Below are 22921 nucleotides of genomic sequence, written 5' to 3'. Positions count from 1 at the left end.
GGAGGTCTTGCTAGATGAGGCATGGAGGGTTTTTAGCAATTGAGAAGAAGGATATAAGCAAGGGATGAGAAAGTTAATGGCAGTAGTAAAAGAGGAAAGCAAAGGAAGGTGGAGACAAGGAGCACCTAAGCAAGGACCACCCTCGCTGGGCAAAGATTAGTGTGCAAATTGCAGAAAATTTGGACACTGGAAAAATGAGTGCCCTGAACTAAACAGAAATGGAAAAGGGGACCGGGGAAGGGAGGTGGTGGTTGCTTGTACAAAAAGCGACTGCAGGGGACCAGGGGACCTTACCCCAGGGGATCCATTAGTTATAAAAATGAAATGGGGGAAGGAGGAAAAAGAGGTGGAACTTATAGTGGAAACAGGGGCAACATTTTCAGTTTTAAATAAAACTTTGGTGCCAGTGGGGAATGAATATGTTAGGGTAAGGGGAGCAACTGGCCAATCTGAAATAGCATATTTTTGCAAGTACACTTGCAAGTACACTCACTCAAATACAAATATGGAAAACAGTGGGGCATCCATAAATTCTTATACATGCCCAAGTCCCCGGATTCGCTCCTAGGGAGAAATTAATTGGAGAAGTTGGAGGCAACTATTTTGTTTAAAAATTGAATTGAGAGGTTACTCTGGAAGTTAATGAGCAAAAATACGTAGAAGTGCTGAGTTTAATATTGACAGCCATTAAAGCTAAGGAAGAAATTAGTGGGGAGATCCTGAATCAAGTGCTTCTGGGAGTATGGGCCTCCAATGTACCAGGGAGGGGGAAAAATGCTACACCAATATAAATTAAGCTTAAGGGAGGAAAACAACCAGTTACAATGAAACAGTATCCTTTGAGGAAAGAAGATAGAGAAGGAATTAGCCCGATAATTGATTTTTTTTTCGCTGGGGTTATTGAATGAGTGCGAATCTGACGTCAACACTCCTATCCTGCCTGTCCGCAAACCTATGCCTCATAAGGGGGCGTGCAGGACTTATGGGCTGTTAACAAGATAACTGAGGATCTCTACCCTGTGGTGGCTAACCTGTACACCTTGTTAACGTGTTTAACACCAGAGCTAACTTGGTTTACTGCTTTAGACTTGAAGGATGGCTTCTCTTGCCTTCCTCTCCATGAAGCCAGCCTGAAAATTTTTGCATTTGAGTGTCAAAATTCCAAAAGTGGATGAAAAACTCAGCTCACATGGACAGTCCTACCCAAAAGATAAAAGAACTTGCCCACCCTGTTTGGATAACAACTTGCAAAGGATTTGGAATCCTGGGAAGCTCCACCAGGGAAAATATTGCACTATGTAGATGATATCCTAATAGCTACCCCTACAGAAGAAGGGTGCATGGCCTGGATGGTAAGCCTTCTAAACTTTTTGGGGCTGCACGGGTATAGAGTATCAAAGAAAAAGGCCCAGGCAGTAAAACAAAGGAGATCTACCTGGGTTATGAGGTCAGTGCTGGACAATGGACTTTGGGGAAAGAACGCATAGAATCAATATGCCAAACCCCGAAACCTCAAACAATAAAAGAGCTGAGAACCTTCCTGGACATGATGGCATGGTGCAGACTATGGATTTACAATTATGGAGTACTTGTGAAATGTCTGTATTCGCTCATTGCAAATGGAAGGAGAGATCTCCAGTGGACAAAGGAAGCCCACACAGGCCTTTGGTCAACTGATAAAGTCTCTCATGTCAGCTCCAGCTTTAGGACTTCCAGACATGAGTAAACTGTTCTTTCTCTTCTCTCATAAGAAATAGGGAATTGCCCTGGGAATACTGGCACAGGACCTGGGGCCATACAGGAGGGAGGTGCTTATCTTTCTAAACAGCTGGATACCGCAGCCAAAGGATGGCCAGGTTGCCTCAGAGCAGAGGCTGCAGTTCTACTGAACATTCAGGAAGCCTGTAAGTTCAGCCTGGGCCATAAAATGACTGTGCTAGTGTCTCATACAGTATCCTCAGTACTGGAAACAAAAGGCAGCCACTGCCTCTCCCCACAATTGTTTCTGAAATATCAATCTATCATAGTAGAACAAGATGATGTAGAGATAGTGATAACTAACACTGTCAACACAGTCTCTTTTCTTAGTGGGAACCAAGGAGAGCAAATTCATCATGACTGCCTGGAGACTACTGAAGCTACTTATTTCAGCTGCTCAGACCTGAAGGACACTCCTTTGGATGATGCAGAAACCTGGTTCACTGACGGAAATAGCTATGTTATCAATGGAAAAAAACATGCTGGGTATGCAGTTACCACATCAAGGGACCTAATCAAATTAGGACCATTATCAGCAGGTACCTCTGCAAAGAAGGCAGAAATAATTGCCCTGACTGTGCATTAGAGTTATCAAAAGGAAAGAAAATAAATAAATAAATAAAATTTATACAGATCCAAGATATACATTCGGAGTAGTGCATGCCCATGGGGCTATCTGGAAAGAAAGAGGTCTGTCAAATTTGCAAGGGAAGAACATTAAACATGCACAAGAAATAATACAGCTGTTGGAAGCAGTCCAAATGCCTGAGAAGGTGGCAATCATGCACATTAAGGCACATCAGAAAGTGAGCTCAGAATTGGAATAAGGAAACAATCTGGTGGAGAGGCAAAAGAAGTGGCAAAAGGTGAGGTAACAGTAGAAGAAGCCTTAATTCCCAATGGCCAAATCTCCCTAGAAGGTAAGCCAGTGTATAATTAGACGGATAGAAAGCTAATTGAGGATCAAAAGGGAACATATAACCAGGAAGGATGGGCTGTTACAGCAGAAAGGAAATTGGTTATCCCCTCCCATTTACTATGGCCATTAGTAAGAGAGGAACAGTGGAAAATACACTGGGGAATTGATGCCTTGTATAATAATTTGATTGTAAGAATCACTGCCAGGAATTTATATGCCACTGTTACTCAAGTAGCCCGATGTAGCCACAGCTCTCTTCATAGAGTGCAGGCAGGCACAACTTCCTAGGGATATTTCCCAGGAATTGCAGCGAGGAACCTCAGAGAAAGAGAAAACAATTCTTATCTCTATTCTCTGCCCTGTTGTTTTGCACATGTGGGATGTGTTAGGAAGATTGTTTACCTGAAGGGATTTGGTAATTGGATTCTGTGATGGCTGTCTATATTAATTAACCAATCACTTGAAGCTGTGTCCTGGCTGTGGCAGACAGTCAGAGATTTTTCTTTAGTATTCTTTAGTATCTCTTTGTAGAATAGTATCTCCTAATTATAGTATAGTATAATTCAATATAGTATAGTTTAACAAAGCAATTGTTCAGCATTCTGAATCAATGGAGTCAGATGCCAATCATTCCCTGTGACAGGGGCACCCTCCATTCGATAGCCCGGTAGTGTGAACTTTGCCTCCAGACTAACCCAAGAATACCCCTAAACCAAACCTGGGCCAAATTGGAAAGGGCCATGAACCTGGTCAGCAGTGGCAAATTGATTTTTCAGAATTACCAAGAAAAGGGGGGTATCGATATTTATTGGTACTAACAGATACCTTTTCATAATGGCCAGAGACTTTCCCTACCAGGACTGCCAAAGCCCAGGAGGTAACCAAGGTGCTGTTGCAAGAAATAATACCACACTTTGGAGTTCCAGCCACAATATCCCCAGATAGGGGACCACATTTTATTTCAAAAATAATACAGCAGGTCGGTCAACTTCCGGGCATAGGTTGGGAATTTCACACGCCATACCATACCCAGTCAAGCGGCCAAGGTGAGAAAATGAGTCATTTGATCAAACAACAAATTGTGAGACTAGGACAGGAGGTTAATTTGCCTTGGCCCCAGTCCCTCCCATCAGCATTGCTGCGACTCCCAACTAAGTCCAGTACTAAAGAAAAGCTGAGCCCTTTCGGAATGCTTTATGGGAGAACATATGGTGGGCAGAACGGGATATCCACCCAAACTGGGGAAGAGAGACTGACTGCTTATATAGTAGCCCTAGGGAAGCAACTCAGAGAAACTGAAAAACATGGCTGGAACTCGGAGCAGAGGGCTAGATGGACTAGTGCATGACATGCAGCCTGGGGATTATGTGTATGTCAAGTGTCTTGAAGAAAAGACCTTGGAGCCGCAGTGGGAAGGACCATTCCAAGTGCTTCTCACCACCTTTACTGCAATTAAGATCCAAGAGCAGAATGCCTGGATTCGCCACTCTCGCGTAAAGAAATCTCCTGACGCTCCTTGGAGAGTTACACCGGGTGATGAACTAAGATTCACTTGAACAAAATTAATATATTGTGGTTGAAAATGTTTAGCAATCTAGATTGCAGGAATTTAATCAAGAAAATTATTTTCTTAATGTCCAAGGGTGACGTTATGATGCTTGTATCCCCAGTCAGGTGTTCTGTTTATGCTGGATGTTATATTCTGTGCCTTCAAGGCTGGCTCTCACAGTGCAGGCAGGGAGAAGAAGCACAGAGTTTCTTTATCAGTTGCACTCTCCCCCACAGTCTGCTGGAACACAGAACTCCACTGTTGTCTGGGCACGGACAGGGCAGAACACAGTGCTCCTTTTGCTTTTTAGTTAGTTTAGCTAGCTGATGCAGTCCGAGTTTTCCCTGGACTGTTTTTCTTTCCCCTTTCTTGGAACCATTCAAACCTGCTTCAGACCAGGGCCTGGGGAAACACCGAGAGCTCGCACTTTGTGGCCTACTGGGGTCTACTCTGGGCAGCAGCCATTCCCAGCACCAGAGGGACTGATAACAGAGTGACCACTCCCAGGAGAGACTTTTCTGAATTTGTCATCTCTTCAGAGTGGTGAATGAGTTTTGTCATCCGGTATTGTTCATTTCTTGTGCTGGAGAGTGCTGTGCCTGTTAAATAAACAGGTTTTTCCCAGTTCTCTCTGAGGAAATTCTTTCCAAACAATCTGGGGGGAGGGGCCATGTGAGCTTGCTTTCTAGGGGGGGCCCGTTTGGAGGTTTTCTCCCAAATTTGCCATAAACCAGGACAGTTAGTAACCATAATTACAATCCTAGAACTAGAAAATACCTCTAGCCAGGATAATGCTGAGTGGCCTTGGTCCCAAGCTTTTACTGGATATACTGGATCCATGGGAGAATATTCTGATTTAAAAAATCTAAACCTGTCAACTGTAGTCATGCACAAAAACCAAGTATATTGAAGGCAAGAGTGGCAAAGATAAAGGTTATGGTCACTTCAAGGGATTATAGGAGAGGAAATCAGGATAGGGAGTCAAAGGATTAATGGAACAGATCATAAGAGAGCAATCCAAATTAGTGTTTCAACCTCTCCCACAGGCAAACACCAGGAGGTTTGTAGTCATTCAAGTGAATTAGACTGTTGGTATAACTTTACCTTAGTACAGACCATTGAGGTGGTTTGTCTCTGGGCCCACGATACTACTGGGCTCACCTTGAAATTTAAAATAAATGCCACTGTTGATCCCATTACCCCAGCCCAAACCCAAATCACACCACCTAGGCCTGAACCCAAAATTTACAAAATCGGCCCATATGTAATAAGGAAGACAGGCCAACAGCAGTTGTTGAATCCAGAATCATCTCTAAAGTATGTCGAATTACTAATGCAAACTAACATCTCTGAAATTCAACCAGCCTGCTCTTCTTTCCTAAAGACATCCTTTGAGAGCTGGCCGACACTGTTGCAAAAGCAGGCATATACCAGAGGCAGAATGTGAAGAGATCTGACTGGAATATTAGGGACAGGGCTGGAAGTTTTAAATGCAATTGATTCAGAAATATAAGTGAATAAATTGGCCAATGCAACAAGCGATATAACAAAATTAAAACAACCCTTAGAGTCAACTTTGTTAGCATTGGGAACCAGTTAGTGGCAGGTTTTGAAAATATTACCAAGTTTGAAAAAAGCGGAAGACCAAGAGCATGGATTAATTATAGATGCACTTGCTATGGTTCAAGATAATGTGCCTCTGGCTTTTAGTTGTATACAGACACAATTATGGTTGCAACCAACAGCTGCTTCAATTATAAGAGAAAGGAAGCGAAGGAGCTTTTCCGATTGAGATTCGAAAAGCTGCTTGGGACTATGCTATGGATTTTGAGAAGAAATTTCAATCTTGGTGGACTTTACTAAACTTCACCTGTGACTCAAGTGATAACATAGCTAATGATTTTGTGCTTACCGTACACAACGCCACAGTTTATGTTATTCATTCTATTAGAGCATTAGGACTAAATGAGTGCTCTACCCTTCAGAACACAGGACATGGGCATGAAGAGAAAATGAAAAATGGCAAACTGTGAATCTAGAAACTTGCATTACCTGGGAACCACAGGGGTTCATTTGTGAGAGTAACACAATCAATGCTCAAGATATATGTCTTGATACTGAACAGGGTGTTTGTCTTTTTGAAATTAATCTGAATACTAGTCAAAGAACTGTGCTTGTATATATTGGTCAAGGTTGTGTGTGTTTGAGAACTGCATGCAGTTTTATAAAAATAGACAAGAGCGATGAACTTTGCTCAGTGATAGTCATTTTAACCTTTGTCTTTGTAACTTTGTTAAAATTTTAGGGTGTGAATTTCTGAATTTGGCACCAGTTGTATCTCACCAGCTAATTAAGTCCGACACTACAATGTATCACAGGTTGTCACCCACACCTACTACAACGAACCTCACGAAAATTAATTAAGCATCAGGACCTTGTCAAAATTCTAAAGGACATTCAGAAAACTGGAGAGAAAACTTTAATTACTGTCCATTGTGACGCAAAGGAAATAAACAAGGTTCTGCAAAGAGAAAAACAAGATGCAAGTCACAATTGGTGGGGTTCATTTTTCAGATGGTTGCCAACTGCAACTGGGATCCTAAATACATTATGTCACCCCATCATTGTTTTACTAATTGGTAAAAGTTTAACACTGTCTTTTGTAATACTTATTTGGAATTGGAGACTGTTACAACAAATAGCAATATTAACCTCTTTATCCCAAGTACATGGCAAAGCATTAGAAGACACATACCATGAGGATTGGAATTTATACTTGTGAGATGCAAAGCTGTGTTTCGCGTCAGGTACAAACAAGCGAAGTGTGTACTTGTGAATGCGAAATGTGCGGACATCGACAATGGGATAGTTGTGAATTCTAATAATAACTGATGAAAATAAAGCATGGAAAAAGGCCTTTGAACCTATATTTTGTTTGCAATTAACCCTGGTTGATTTAGGAGCATTGGAATTAAAGTGTTAAGGTTGTTGCTTTTTGCTTGCATTTAATCCATAAAAAGCTCTGCAATAATAACCTTTTGAAGTATAATTTTAGAATATTACTTGTATCCTTGAAACTATAGCTTTAGAATATATATAGGAAATATGCTTATCTCACGCCTTATCGAAGCAGTGAAAAACAGTTTGAGAAAGGAAGATGAACCAATCCAATCAAGGATTTATGGTTTTGACCAAAGGGAAGCTAGACATCATTGTTATGAGATTTATAGTCTCTGCAATTAAAAGGTGGACACATCTGGGGAGCTGGACTCCACCAGATGGGATTCATCTTTCTTCTTTCAGAAACTGGACCATCACCATCTGGGGATACTCCTTTGAAAATACATTCTGAGAAATTAAAATCACAATAGTGTATAGAATTGTGATGTAATAATTTGGAAATAGAAACTGTTGAAAAAACTGATGAGTACCCCTATAAATACCTGTAACCATCAATTATCGGTGTGCAGTTGGAGGGAAAACCTCCCCCACTGTACCCAGTGCTGTATTGCTCATACTTTACCATATTAATAATAAATTGATTGCTGCTTGAATATTGGCCTAGTCAAGCTTCTTATTCATAACATACTAAGTAAAAGAATTTACTACTTTATTAAAAAGGGGGGACTGAAGCATGGAGTCAGAAACTAGAGGATATATATTAATCACAGAAATTAGAAGGTATTCATTAAGAATAGGGACATAGATGGTGGACATTGCTTAATATTTGCTGCATCCTTAAGCAATGTCATTTGTGTGAGAAAGAAAAGGAATACAGGAAAGGAATATGTGCAAAACAGCAAGAAAGAATGTAAGGATGCCTGATTAGGAGAAGGATGTCTATCAAGAACAGGATACAGTATGCAAGGATACTGAGATAACAAGGCTCCTTGAGCCCCTGAAATCAGATGAATCTGGACTCAGATTTGGCCAGGCTTGAACAGTGGCCAAAAGATCAGTAAGCATGTGCAAGGCAGCAGGTCAAGAAGTCAGTCCTGAGGAAGACAACTTTACTTCATCCCTTATGACCCCTGAGACCCCAAGACGACCACCAGAGACAACTGCACACCAGCAAAGGACAGATATGATTAGCATACAAAGTAGAGAGGGAGGGGAGCCAGGAAATAATCTATTCTGAAACATGATGCATGTGTAACGTTCAAGGGGATAAAAGAAAACTGTGTCTGTACAAGGAGTACGCATGTCTTTGTAGCAATATCCCCATGCATCTGGCCAAATAAAAACATACCTACTTTAAAATTCATTTTGTCTTTGAGTTTTAGAGTCTCTCTCCACGTATCAATTGAAGCCCTCTCTTTGGAGAAAAACAGTAATTTTAGAGCATTTTTCTCCCAGAATTTGTGTCCAAACTGAGACCAGTACTCACAGGAGCTGCTCTGTGTGACGGCAATTGCTTGCGTCTTTAATGGGGGAGTGTTTGGGTTTAGTATTTTTTCCTTTTGTTTCTTTCTATAATGGAATTTTGTCCCATCTGTCTCTAAGAAAATATGATTGGTACTTAAGAGAGACCAAAGAAGTTGCCAAGCTTGAGGGGGAGGGCACCTAGCTGCATTTCTCTTACCCTCTACTCCAAGAGCGTTTCTCTCAGAGGGCCAGAGATACCGAGAAAACTGGGCTGGGGAAAATGGGTTTGGGTGCAGCTCCTACCTCTCTTGCTCTCTCAGCTTTCGGAGGGGAAAGAGGCTTCGGTCACTGTGGGAAGAATTTGTGACCAGCACGGTGCTCAGTCTCCTGCTGCATCCTACCGTGAGTGGAGCTCTGCTTGTAAGAGCAGCTGTTGCACTGAGACCTTATTTTTAGCACCCTTCCTCAGCAAATACAGGATCCTTCACCATCTGCTGAGGTGCCTCAGGGGAAACGCCGGGATCCCTCAGCCCCTTCCCTCTCCAAGGGAGCCTCTCTGGGCCCAGTTTGGGAGCCAGTCTGCTGCTGCTCAGCTCCTGCTGTGCCTCTGCTACTGCTCCAGGGGTTTTTTGCAAGACTGTAACCCCACACTGCCTGCCTGTCAGGACAAACCGCAGCTCCTGCAACAGCTGACTCTTGCTTGCTATCTCAGGTAAGCTCGTTCCTGCCGTTTCAGCTTGCCACTTCCAAGGTTCCTGATGAGGCACTGGGATTGGCTGCCCCTGGAGGTTTGTGGAGCAAGCCCTTTTCCCAACCCTTCCACCAGCATGTCCACCATTACGTGAGAGAAATGACCGAGCCCGCGCCACAGCGCCCCCTGCGGGCGCGGGGGAATCATCGCCCCTGCCCTGCCCGGAACCAGCAGCGCCCCTGCCGGCTGTGCCCGGAACTGCACCTGAGGGGAAATGGCTGGGACTGAGTCTCTGGCTCTGGGTGTTGGTAATGTCGCAGTTGTTGTCTGTTTGCCTTGGTATGCATTCTAGGAAAGAGCTGCTATTCCTTTTCCCAAATCTTTGCCCAAAAGCACCTTAATTTCAAAGTTAAAATAATTCCTAGGGAAGGGGGTTATAGTCTCCATTCCAAGGGATGTTCCTGCCTTCCTTGGCAGACACCAAGGCAGACACCTACTTTTCAAACCAAGACAAGGTGAAAGCTCTGGTTGAGACACAAAAAGTGCTTCAAGAAGTGCTCCAAAAGGACAGGAACCACACAGTTCCTCCTCATTTCCTTGCTAAGAAGCAACTCTGGGCACTGAGGAACTCTTAGGGGCAATGAACACGCACACCCGTCAGCGTTCTCCATCCAAAAAAGATCAGTGTTACTTTACACCTCTGCAGAGCTGTGCATGCCAGGACATCCTCCATTTCCACAGCATTTTAGTCCACAGCAACTATCAAGAATTGGCAAATTTCCCAGATTCCCCTGGTTTCTCTCATGAGTGACCCTCATCTTTACTTTCCTGCAGGCAAGAACGTCAGCCATCTGCTGTTCCTGCTGCTCTCAGAAGCAGATGCAAAGGGAATGTGGCAGAGAGCTTGAAGGAAAAATGCAACCTCCCCACAAGAAGTAAGCTGGCATGAAGTATCCAGCTGACAGCTCTGGAAGAAATTTCAACTATGGAATGTATAAACAAGGGATTAAGCTGGCCATAGAGAGGGGGAGGGGAATGTCGTGCAAAATTAAACTCATGCCCTTAGTATTTCTGCTGTAAGAAACAGCTGAAATGAAGAGGAAGACTTAGGGGAACATCTGAGGCATCAAGAGGCTTAAATGCAGGAGGGAGGTGTCGTGACAGGGTTACAGGCAGGGGACAGGTTTTTGATGGCAGCTGGAACGACCTTCAAGATGTGATAGGGACATCTGTGTGTGATACCAGGGAAGAACACCCATAGGAGTGGTGTGTGGTGCAGAGCTGTGGGTTAGTCTCTACCCTTGATTTTAAGAGCTCAACAGGAAAATGCCCTGAACCACTTGATAAAGCTGTGGAGTATACCCCACATGGAGCCAGGAGTTTGGATTCCCTCTGGAGGCATTCTGAGCCTATGGGTTTTAGAGGTGTTACTAAAACCGGATGTTACACAGAGACTTGCTTAAAAAATTTACAGAAACAAAATCAAGAAAAAGAAAAAAGCAGCTGCAGAGCATTGTCCAAAAGGGTTTAAGAATGAAAAATCTATTATACTGGCACCAAAGTTCTTGGCTTTCTCTTCCTAGCAAAAAACCTTGGTAGAAGATCAAAAAAATTAAATGCATTAAAAAACAAGAGTTAAAATTGGAAATGAGAAGTTCCACAGAAAAGAGGGGAAAAAGACCAAACCTCAAAACAACTGCACTTTCCTAACATGGGAGAAGTAGGAAATCAAACTGTGCCAGGAAGCTCGAGAACTATTAGCCCCATCCTGGCGCCCTCTGGGTGTCAGAAATTAAAGGCTGTGTGCAGCAACAGCTCTGAACTGCAATATAACAAAATCTCCTTCTTTAGAATGTCTGCTGTCTCCTGGGAAGGACAGAGACTTCTTTCATCTTAATAAAAAATGCATCTTCTCTGGATTATTTTCATCAGAAACTGCAGTGTATCATCACAACTAATAAATCTCCAGTATGTGTGAGGAAATGGAGACTGGTGGAGCCTGTTTCTTTGCTTAAGGAATGCTGCCCCTTTGTGCAGGAGGGTGTATGAGAAGAGGGGAATACTCCTTACCTTTATTTATTGTGGGATGTCAGGCCCAAATTCTGGATGGAAGCAGTCTCACCATGTGCTGTGATAAGCACCTGGAATTCAGGTAATAAGCAAAAGCCTTCTCCCTCTTCTGTGGTGTGTAGAAACTTGGGAGTTCTTCAGGACTATAAACAATTAGTAGCAAAGATTTTTGGTGCAACAGATATTTAATTTAGAAGGGTTTGCTGCAAGACGTCTATTACACATCCAGGTGTCAATCCCCAGGGTCCATTCCACCTGACATCCCTGATAGTGGGTACCTCTTGCTTTACACCATGTTTACAACCATCTGGCTTGCAGGGGACTCCAGTTTCCGAACATGAGTCCACAGACACTGTCCTAGCAGGCCTGCAAAGCTGCTGGCCAGCTGACAAACTCTGACCAAGTCCCCTTGGCCACAAGTGGCTCACCAGGAGTTGGCTGCAGCTGAAGGATAAGGGAGAGGTATTTTCCTTGCTGCAGGCACAGAGCCAGATGCCAATCAGTGGTGTAGGGCTCTGAAGGCTCCAAATAGCCTCTTCTAATAATTAGAAATCTCTAATAATAAAATTACCTGGTAGAGCAAATTGAGCAAAGCAACACAAAACTGAGGGAGTGAAAATAGAACAGGGGTCACTTTATTGTCAGGTGGATGAGGAGTTCTTCTGATGCTGTAATTATGTCTCAAAGAAACAGCAGCAGAAGTGAGCGATAAAGTGACTGCAAGCAGAGAACCCGAACGCCAGCATTCTTCCTCTGATGCTCACAGCCCACTGTGAGCAGTCCAGGGGTGATCCTCTTCTAGAAGGACCTCAGCCTCTTGGCTATTACCACAGTGGCAGTTTCGCCCACTTGCAGCAACCTCCTGTCCAGGAAGCTCACTGCAGGTGCCAGTGCCAAATTTCCGAGTTCCATCAACGTTCCATCCCCTCTACTCACACTCATTCAAGGACATCTCCTTTCTATAGCTCTAATTCATGGCTTGGCTTTCTCTACCTCAAGTTCAGTATCTTCCACAAAAAAAGCCTAATCCCCTCTGCCACAACTCAAGGCTTAAAATTATTTTTTAATTACTGCCAGGTTCTTGCTGGAGAACCAGTAAGCTAAGCAGGGTGCTCCGAGCTCCCAGGTTTAGCATATGAATACACTTGAGTTGCAAAAGCGGTAGTCACATTTCTACATCACAAAAACAGCCATTGTAACAGGCACAGTTCCCATTTCTTTTAAAAATAAATATTTATAAACAAAAGGAAGAGATTCAGAGAACTACAAAGTTAAAAATTTTCCTGCCAACAGCACAAATGTTTCTCATGTACAGTCACAGGAACAAGTTGTACACCAACATGAGCACTGTCTAAAAAACTCTCTCCTCATCAGCTGCCTCAGTCCACCTGCACAGAGATCCACATCTCCCTTTACAGCAGCCAGCTCTTCTGCACTTCTCCACGACTTGTGCTGGAGATGCTCAGTCACCTTTCATGATCAAGTCCTCAATATATGCATCCAGTTCATCATCTGTATTAATATCAATGTCCTGAAACCAAAGCAACAAGGAATACCAGTGAGAAGTGAATACTGAGGAACAGCACAAGAAAAGAGGAGCCAGAGCAGCTTAGCACCCTCTGTTACATCTGGCCTGCTCAACCTCTATGCTCCAACCTCCAGCACCCTCCAGCTGCTGACAGCTTGCAGTGACAGCACCCCTAGCTTTCCCTGTCAGCATCTGAAAGACAACACAGGAAACCCACCAGCACCTGATGCTCAAACAACACACTCAAGTGATGGATTTACTGTACTGATTTTGGTCAAGGCAGATTTGGTTGGGGTTCTTTAAGATTTAACACATTTTCCTAACAGGGTGAAAGTGCTTTCAGATGCTTTCAGTAGCCTTTCCAGGTTGATCCTGATTTTATTAAAGAAGTTTTTTAGTTTAGAGTTTATTTATTTAAATGTTTTAATTATATATTTTCTATTTTAATTTAATCGTATAACTAATATATCCATTTCACCACAACACTTTCAACACTTTTTCATGTTGTTTGTTTAAAGGCTTGTGTTTCTATATGTGGAGTTCAGAATCTGCACAGGAATGTGGCAAAAACTCCCTGATGAGCACTGCCTATGCCTGGGGAAATTCTCAAGCAGCCTCACGGTAGAGAACAAACAGAATCTGTGCATAACATAAACACCATGAGAAATCATTCTCATGTGAGAATTAACACACATCAGACTCTTAGGGCCTGGATCCCAAGTGTGGGCAGTGACAGCCAAGCTGTTCCAATCTGAGGAAGTTGGAGCCCAGTGAGACACTGGAGTGAAACACTTGTAATGCTTGGAGGGGATGAGCTAGGTGGCTACTCTGAGACAGCTCAGGGTTTGCTGCTACTCCTCACCCACCTCCTGCACTTTCTGCAGAAGGGCCATGATATTAGTCCTCAACTTCTGCAGTTTCTCCTCTGTTTCCCTCAGCTTCCTTTCTAAGTTCCGGAGGTTTTCCTCAGAGGCTTTGGCCCGGGCATCGGCACGTGTCTGATATGAATTGCACAGGTTCTGCAGACCCACCTCATACTGCTTAAAATATTCTTTCTGTAGTAGGCAAAACACAAGATGTCACATTAAGAGAAAGCATCAAGCATCAACAAAAACATGAGCATTCACAGGCTGTAGAAGATCCAAACCCCTGGCCCCCATGATCAAATCCTCCCTGAAGTGTGCCCCTGCACACTCTGCCCATGCTCGTATTTACATCTGATTTGCCTACAGCAGCCAGCACAGAATTCACACAGCTTTTCACATTCTTCCAATACCAGAACTTCCCCCAAAGCTGCTTGAATTTAGATTAAGGGTGCAGTGTACTTTAAAAAGCATGAACCCACAGGTATGCTGCAGGCCTGACATCCCCTGTAAATTGTAAGTATCCTTGGTACAGATCACCCAGACATCATAGCCTCCCACTGCAAGGTAGGGACAGCTACACTAACCAAAAGCCCCAGACACAACCAAGGTGTCCTATAGAAGAAGCAGGAATAGTAACTCCAGCAGATGCCTGAGTTAAGAGAAGGGGAGGAGACGAGACTGCCAATACCCACACTTTGAGTCTGGAAGTGCAAAACAGAACAAGCTTTGGTCATGTGCTCATCTTCAGGTGGCTTTTTACATGTGCCTCCTTGGAAAGGTCTCTCTTGGTGGTATGTTGGAGAAGGAAAAAGTAAGAGAGGCCAGTTCCCTTGCCCTGCATTGCAGCCAGCACTGGTACCAGGTAACATTCCTCCCCAGTACCAGGCTGCTGGTGGAAGCTCAGTCCCACCTGTCCTCTAATAAACAGAAGTCAAAAGTCTTATGGTGTGCAGCTGACTTGCTAGCAGTCAACCTGTTCTCCTAGGGAAGTGGGAAGGGGTTTACTTCAATGTTCTCTCACACTAAAGTAAATATAAAGTGGATTGAATCCACACTAATGTGGGCTCAAACCCTGTATGGGCCATTTACCTAAGAGTTGGACTCAATGATCCTTGTGGCTTCCTTCCAATTCAGAATATTCTGTGAATCTGGGGATAATTATTTGTTATTATTTATAATTTTTAAGATTGTCTCCAGATAAGTTATAAGGCTGGGAGCAAAACAAGCAGATATGTCTACCTCTTGCTTCTACAAACCTGTAATCTGGTCTCTCTTTTTTAGAAGTTTAATAGCAATGGTTAAGAATTGAAGATAGTAGCAGCCAACAGCATTCCCACACATATGCATGGTAATTAAAAAAATCCTCAGACAACTCTTACAAGACTCAAGGCATCTCTCAGAGCTCTCATTCTTTTCCTCAGCTATGTTAGTCTGCCAAGGATCCAAATTATTTTTTCAAGAGTGCACGCCTGCATTAGCAAGATGCACATTTGCCATAAGAATGGAATATGTGTGGGGAAAATACATAAACTTACTTTTCTAGAAGTACTGAACTCACCAAGGGAAATGCCAACAACCCTTCTGAGCTCATGGAACTCAGCTCATTCTTGGAGATTGGAAAACTTGGAGGCAAGAAGTATCGCAAACAATTCCTGTGCAGGAAAACAAAATGCAAAGCCAGAGCTGGGAGTTTAACAGACTGAAGCAATCAGACTGCAGAGCTCACAAGATCTGCAGTGAACCCACCGAAGGATCTGGACTAGTAAGTCAACTGTTTCTTGGCTGCTGCTGGGACCAGTGGTGTCAGGCTCGATTCTGATGCAATCCGAGGTAGAAGGTTCAGCCATGACCACCTCCTCTTCCTGCTGTGTGTCTGGAGCCTGGTACTCAGGAGAGGGAGGCTTCATAAGCCTTACATCCTCACTGCCCTTCTCTACCCTGAGAAAAAGTATTAAGGGAATGTCAGGAATCTTTTTTTACATTGGACATACCTGAAACATGGTTAACGGTTTCATCAGAACCTGCACCCAAGTGTCAAACAGACCTCTACACACACAACAGCTGCCTCCAGGGCAGGCATCAGAGTGACAGACTGATGGAGTCTGTCATGCCCATTCCTTATGTAGCCCTGGACAGTCTTGACCTCACATGTTTCCTGACATGACAACAGCATATTTGTCTTCAGGATCTATGGCAATAAAACAGGCCCTTCCTCCCAAAAAAAACCCCAAGCCTCCAAAATTCAGTAGCTCTAGATAGTTACCAGCGATCCCTTGGTGTGGTGTCTGTAGGGACATAATCAAACTTCACCTTCCACCGGATTGCATGCCTGATCCTTTCCACAGCTGTGACACGGCCTGTGAACCATTCCTTGTTCACACGCACTTCCACGTGCAGCCCCTTATCTGTGAGGGGGAAGCAAAGGTGTTTGTAAACATTCAGCTGCTGGAAAGCACATTCTACAGGGGCTCTAGAGATTCAGGCACCTCAGCAGGGAGCACACCTGAATCTGTGACAATGCCCTCAAGCAGTACAGACACCATCAAAACACAATGGGCACACAGGTCAGCTCCTGCTGAGAAACATGAAGATGCATGGAAATGAGCTGGCAATTCCAGATGGAAGGTTTCTCCTGTACTCCAAGCTGTTTGACATTGGCTTTATAGTCTCATGATGGGCTCTAGGACAATTTGCCACGTGTCCCTAGTGGGCCACTTTCCAGACAGCTCCCTGGAAGCATGCTGAAAAGATGCCCTGCTCTGGCAGATGGTGCAGTACCATCCCAGCTATCACCTTTCCTGGGGTCTCCCAGTCACTCTTTTCTCACAGCAGTGCAGATCTGGATAGAGTTCTGAGCATTTTCCAGCTGGCATGGCTGCATGATCCACTCAGGATAGGTGAACATGCCATCAGCTACACCCTGCAGCCCAGCCCCACTGCTGACGACATGATATAACCATCAATCACAGACCTTTCCATGCCACAATTGCCACTGGTCTAATCAAAGGGTTCTCAGCCAAAATTTTTCATGCAAGTTAGAGTAATCTTGGGGTTTGGAATTCAAATCTACACTATTTTTTATTTTAAAATCTAATTAATGAAAGCACACATTTAACTGGTACAACAGTTCTTTTTTATGTCAGATACTGGTAGCCCAAGGGCTTATTTCTCACCTTTCTGTGCTTTCTTCAGTTCCAACAACTCTTCCTCTCCAGCACTGTCTGTGAGCTGGGAGCAGAGAGAGCCCAAATTAGTCACCTCCCATCAAGATTATAAACACCTGACAAATATCTTCTGCTGGGGAAACCAGCACGCTCTTACCTCCACCAGTACACTCTTACCTCCACCACCACCTCATTGGAATCCTTCTCTTCTTTCACTGCCAAAAATTTTCCTCGTTTTGTCCTCTCCTTTTTGGGCTCACCCTCCTCCTCAGACCCATCCTCTGTGATGTTCAAGGCCCTCTTTCGAGTGTTGGAGGCCTGAAGGAAGCAAACAAGCTCTAGCTATTAATTCCAGCCTGCTTCCAACCAAAACCTTCTTGCAGCCAAGTTAAAAAAAAAAAATAAAAACCAACCCCCCAGAAAAAAACCCAACATTCAGTATTTAATTTGGTAGTTAATGAGCTTTTCTGGAAGGTTTTAGAGGTGGTATATCATCATGCAAACACTCACCCCACCACTCCATGCACTTTTTTTTTCCCTGGGGAAACAATCTGGTCTAATAGGAAAGAGATGAGACCAGTCTTCTCAAGGAGTGTAAATGGCACCCTAACCCAAGAGCAAAGTAGAAGTTCTCTTGTCCTGTGCAGTGCCCACAGTGCACATATCACAATACAGAACAGACAGGCTTACAGGACAGTGGGTGAGGAGCTGAGGGGTTTCATCCCATTGATTCTTACCTGTAAACATCTGCCAGAGGCAGATTTCCTTACTGCTGGCACCTTGGCTGCTTTTGGATTGGGTGTCTCACGTGAGCTTTTGGGGCTCTGTTGGCCAGAGAGAGACTTCATGCTTGCACCTGGCTTGGCAAGAGTTTTTAAAGTGCTGTTAGACTTCCCAGCTGTCACAGTGTGATGGTGTGTCCTGGAAGTGCTGGCCTCCTCCTTGAAGAGCATGCTGGCTAGCTTGGGGGAGCTGGTATTTGGACGATCTGAAGAACTTTTTTTCAGCTGAGTGCAGGACTTGTGAGGAGGTGAAGATCCTGGTGGCCTGCTGGGAGCATTCTTGATTACATCAGGCAAAGGAGGAGATCGTGGGCGCTGAGTTCGGGTGTGCTGAAACAAAGGAGGGTAGAGAGAGAGGAAGGGTAGAAGGGTGGGGAACTGCTGTTCAGAACAGCTAAGGAAGCACATAAGAGTAAAAAGCCTACAGCAGGATCCCATTTACCTCCCTTGAAGGCCGTGTAGTCACTTCCAGAGGTAGTTTCTTTAAGTCAGCCTGAGATAGAATTGGAGTGGTCTTCTACAAAAAACAACAACAAAAAAAGAAAAATTAAAAGAAAGAAAAAAAAAACCCCAAAAACAAAATCAACCAACCAACAACTCAAAAACCCAAAACCAAACAAAACACAACAACAACAACAAAAACAGATCAGAAAGTTCACGTTTACAAGCTGCCAGGGGCTGCCTGAACCCATCCCAGCAGTTTTCCAGGCTAAACCCAACAATTATATGGTGTGTTTTGTGTTCTTCAAGAGACATTCCTTCATCTGTCATTTCCATTTTCCCAACAGAAAATTAAATGCAAGATGAGATGATCAATTTTTATTGTTACAACAGCCGCAGCCCTATGAAGGACCATAGATGGTTTCAGACTCAGCAGCAGCCCTTTGCACAGAGAAGTCCATCACACCTGCTCTGCTTAGCTGAAGACCTCCAGACTCACCTGCAGAGCTTCCAGCTTTTTCTGCTGCTGGCGGATTTTCTCTGTCAGTTGTTTCTGCTTTTCCTCATTTGATTTCAAGTCTTTTTTTAGAGTTCCCAGTGGTACCTTCTGCTTCTGCTCTGCAGCCTCACATCTAGAATGGAGGGAATGCAAGACAACCTCACCAAGGACAGCAGAACCTGAATCATCTCATGCAGGATTATCCCAACATACCATTCCAAAGGCAGCAGGAAAGCCACCTGCTTTTCTGCAGTAGTCACAGTCTCAAAAGCAGTGATTTTCATCTTGGAAAAGAGATACAAATTAAGCATCAAAAGCATAGTTGCTAATAAAAAGGCATTTATGCTGGAAATCACCAATTCAGAGCCCAGGAACTGTGACAGTTGTGACAGCTTCTGTACTGCATCTGTACTCCAGACTTTTTCAGCAATTTTCCTTCCTATCAGCTTATTTCCTTATATCAGTTCTTCTTTCTACCTACTTTTTTCCCTTCATAAAGGAAAGCACAGTACCAGAAACCCATGACTAAGACATTACCACAAGCCTTCCAGTCTCAGATGCCTTCTGCCTTGCCATTGAAGGTCAGGCAGTGTCCTTTGCAATATGCTGTAGCTATTTGCTTTGTCCTTTGCTTTCATGGCCGACAACAGTGGTGAGTATCCTACTCTCCCAGGTCCTTTCAGGTGCAGAATCCTGGAAGTGTCCTTGAGAGAGAAGGAAAAGAGAGGCAGGAAGTACTCTCTCAAATGCACTGGCATCACCTTTGAAGTGCTGGATGAGCAGCTGGCCAGCAGGAGCACTGCCAGAGAAGGAAGAGGGGACTGAGCCCAGGCTCATCTCCTATCACCAAACAATCATAGAAAGACAGACGAGGATCAGCACTGCTGGGGTAAAGTCATGGAAGAATGATTTGAGCCAGGAAAGCAGCACGGCCCTTTTACAACACAAGAGATGCAGCAGATCTCACTGGACCAGATACTGGAACCAAGCTGGTAACCTGAAGATGTAAGTCTTATAAGTAAAGGGAGAACCCTGCTCTCACTGTAGAACACTCAAAGCTCCAAGAAGCTGGGGAGAGATGATTCTATCAAGATCGCTATCTATCAGATACATTCTGATCAGCTTTGTGAGTGAGAAGGAGCACAAGCAGCAGTTCCTACATCAGCCTCTCTCCTGCTGAAGCACTTTCCATAGAGTGGTTACTTCTTCGGCTAAGAAAGTGTATGTCGTCACTGCAAAATGACTGCCCGTGACAGAAACCTGCAGTTCCCAAAGATAAAACTGAACAAGTGGCACCATAAACAGGTTTCCCAGCACAGAAATGCATCTTCCAGCTCATGGCAAGGCTGGAAGCATTGCCAAGCTATGTCTTACAGCACAGTAAAGAACAAAAGCACCTTGAGTTCTGTGACAAGAAAAATTCAGACTACTCATGGCATCCAAACCCAGAGACTGCATCACTGGAGGCAGCAAATCAGAACAAATGTATCATCTTGGAAGTCAGAATGGACTAAAACCAAGACTCTGATAATGCTCAAGGAACTTTGAGACACACAATCATCTTCAGCTGGTGCTTCAGCCACCCATCCAAACGACATTTGGGATCCAACTGGATATCAGATAGGAGAATAGAGGCAAGCAAGCCTGACATTATTTCACAGTGTGAAACAGGGACACTGCCTTCTCTGTAACAAAGGTGAGTGATAGTGGCACCTGGTGCTGACCTCAACAGAGACAGTGGCACTGGAGGGAGTGACTGCTTCCCATGACACAGATTGAGAAGGGCATTCAGCTCCCATGATCTGGAACACCATGCCACAAGCAGCCACTAAAGTGTAGGTGGACAAACCAGAAGGGCAGGGAACAGCTCAGTGCCAATAGTAGACACTTTGCTGAGGCAGCCAAAACTACCATATGACCTCTGATGCCAGGAGAGTCTTCAACACCTGACATTGCTCTGACATTACATCATTTCCAATTTGGCTGGATGAGACCCTGCACAGAGCCTCACAGTACACAAGCTTGAGGATGCCACCCATGTGCTTCTCAAATCCTGTCATCCTTCAGACACTACAAATACCTGTAATAGTCAGGACACAGATATGAAGGTGTCCAAACTCTGCACAAGGACTCAACAGTGCAGCACTTGGAATGTGCTCCAGCCAAAAGCCAGAGGAGTGCTGGAGAAACTTCTACTTCATGTAAAGGACACAACTGCACTTGCTGCTGGAAAGCACATGTAAGCCTACTTAATCAAGAAATGTCCTGGAGTTATTTATTCTCCCAGAGTAAGACTCCTGAGACCCCTTTTGAAGCTAAAATGACCAGAAGTTTGGCTCACCAGTGCCAAGTGCCCCACCTGCCCTTTCCCAGCTTCCTGCACAGGGGATGTAGGATGGCACAGCATGCACTGTGGAGGTACTCGGACTCACTCCAAACAACACCTCAATGTGAAAAGCAGCCCCACCCACACACCCCCAATTTTCAAGGTATTGCAAATAAAAGATCTGAATTCTTTCATCAGTAAATCAAGTTCCTGGTAGGTGATACAACAAAGACCCCCACTTCTGCAGACAGAAGTGCACAAATATAATGGCAGGTGAGGGGACCTGAATAACACCCTTCCATGGCTACCCTCAGGCCATCCCAGAAGCTACCAGCCCATCTAGGGTCCATTTCCACAAGCCCAGTGGCCCAAAGGCAGCTCAGGGGATGTGAACTGGGCTTTTTGGGAATTGTGGAATGCAAATCTGTTCAGAGGAACAGAAACCCCTTTTGGGGTCCTGCCAAGACTGTCCTACGGCTGCCTCAGCTCTGGTGTCTGGTCAATGGGGGCAGCCCTCTGAAACATCTTTTGGACCAAAAGCAAGTAAAGGAAAGGACTGAGATTATTTGGGAAGAACAAATATGGGAAGAATACACTATAACAAGGGCCAGTTGTACATAAACCTTTGGCTGGTCAGTACCTCTGTGTACTAACCTCCACGTCTTCCCCTTTCCTAGGCGAGGGCCTCTGTACTGGGGTGCAAGTGTCAGCAGCTGGAGAGGGACCACTGGTCCCAGTGACTCATGGGCCTGAGTGCCACCAGCTGCTGTGACTACAGGCAAGTGAATGAATATGAGCCACGGGAATGTCAGGCCAGAGGAGCCAACCAGGAGGCTACCTGGGAGCAAGGGAGGGGATGTCTAAGGGTGACCCTCAGGAGCTGATCACTGGAGACATGGGTGAGTCTCACAGCTGATGGAGATGGGTATAGGGGTGTAGGTGGAACTGTGGGTGTCTCTAGGCAGAAAGCACATGGGGAAGAGCAAGGATCCTGATCCAATCAAGACAGAGAGATCCCCAGTGTGAGACACTGGGAGGTCTGGAGTGTGTGTGCGCTATGTGTAAACACAGAAGGAGGTCTGTACACCTCCCCCCTGGGACTGCAGGCCTCAGGGCCAATCTATCCCAGTGGAAGTAACCAGAGGCACGGGATCTGAAGGCCAGGTATGGACATGAGTATTTCCACTAGTGATCCTTCATCCTGACGAGCCAAGAGGGAAAAGGATGAAGCTGCTGGTGTGGTCTGTGGGAGCACTGCACATGCCCACTTGTGCTATCTGTGTTACTGGATGTACGTACATACACGGTCTGTCTGTGTTTCTGTGTGTCTACAAGCAACATCTTCTGAACCTTGCTACTCCTTCCAGCTGAAGGGCTGGGGATGTGCCAGCCCCTTAGGTTCCAGGCTCAGCCCTGCCCCAACATTTTGTCCAGGAACATCCTCAGCACTGCCACACTCCTCAGAGCTCTACAGCAGGAGCTCTACATACATATGGAGCAAACAGAGAAGTCAGCACAGGTATTCTCCACTGGGAGGTACCAAAAGGAAGAAGTCAGAAAGTCAATACTTTGAAATAGCATCAATATTCTGTAATATTTTCAGCCATAGATGTTAAATTTTTTATTCCAATCAAAAGTTACTGCCTGGATTCATCCCCTTTGTCTTTAAGCCCCGAGCCAAGGGACCTGACTTACAGAGAAGCAGCTTCCCTTCCTTACAGAATACAGACAAGAACTGGCTTCCAGCAGTGCTGCTTTCCACAGAGAAGCAACCTAAAGCAATCATTTTCCTCACTCAAATAAATGACTACATTCTACCTACATTTTGTGACTGTAACACACATCACTGGAAAATGAACCACTGTGCTGCTTCCTCAAGCATGCAAAATGTCCGTCCTAGGTTCATCCCAACCATGTGTAATTGCTGCAGTTTGGTGTCTGATGGGTGGGAGCAGTAGGAGCA

The 22921-nt window shown here is 44.6% G+C and overlaps 1 protein-coding gene across 5 annotated transcripts in view; it reads right to left on the bottom strand.

Moving 5' to 3' along the window:
* Nucleotides 1-11965: 11965 nt before the first annotated feature.
* The window catches only part of MORC2 (MORC family CW-type zinc finger 2), a 48006-nt gene continuing 37050 nt past the window's right edge, over nt 11966-22921 (bottom strand). For 4 of the 5 annotated variants that reach the window (XM_054645726.2, XM_077188062.1, XM_054645730.2 and 1 more), the window contains 10 exons: nt 18633-18765; nt 18135-18209; nt 17648-18022; nt 17088-17228; nt 16920-16974; nt 16010-16151; nt 15493-15684; nt 15305-15398; nt 13747-13935; nt 11966-12883 (listed from right to left, as the gene is read on the bottom strand). In XM_054645726.2, coding sequence (XP_054501701.1) covers nt 12815-12883; nt 13747-13935; nt 15305-15398; nt 15493-15684; nt 16010-16151; nt 16920-16974; nt 17088-17228; nt 17648-18022; nt 18135-18209; nt 18633-18765 — 1465 coding nt within the window. In that variant the 3' untranslated portion in view covers nt 11966-12814. Of the gene's footprint in view, nt 12884-13746; nt 13936-15281; nt 15399-15492; nt 15685-16009; nt 16152-16919; nt 16975-17087; nt 17229-17647; nt 18023-18134; nt 18210-18632; nt 18766-22921 lie in introns of all 5 variants that reach the window. The other variant, XR_013184688.1, reaches the window with a different exon arrangement.

The sequence above is a fragment of the Agelaius phoeniceus genome, chromosome 18 (genome assembly GCF_051311805.1).
Source record: "Agelaius phoeniceus isolate bAgePho1 chromosome 18, bAgePho1.hap1, whole genome shotgun sequence".
NCBI lineage: Eukaryota > Metazoa > Chordata > Aves > Passeriformes > Icteridae > Agelaius > Agelaius phoeniceus.
The sequence above is the reverse complement of the archived record's forward strand: the minus strand, read 5'-3'. Positions and strand labels throughout refer to the sequence as shown.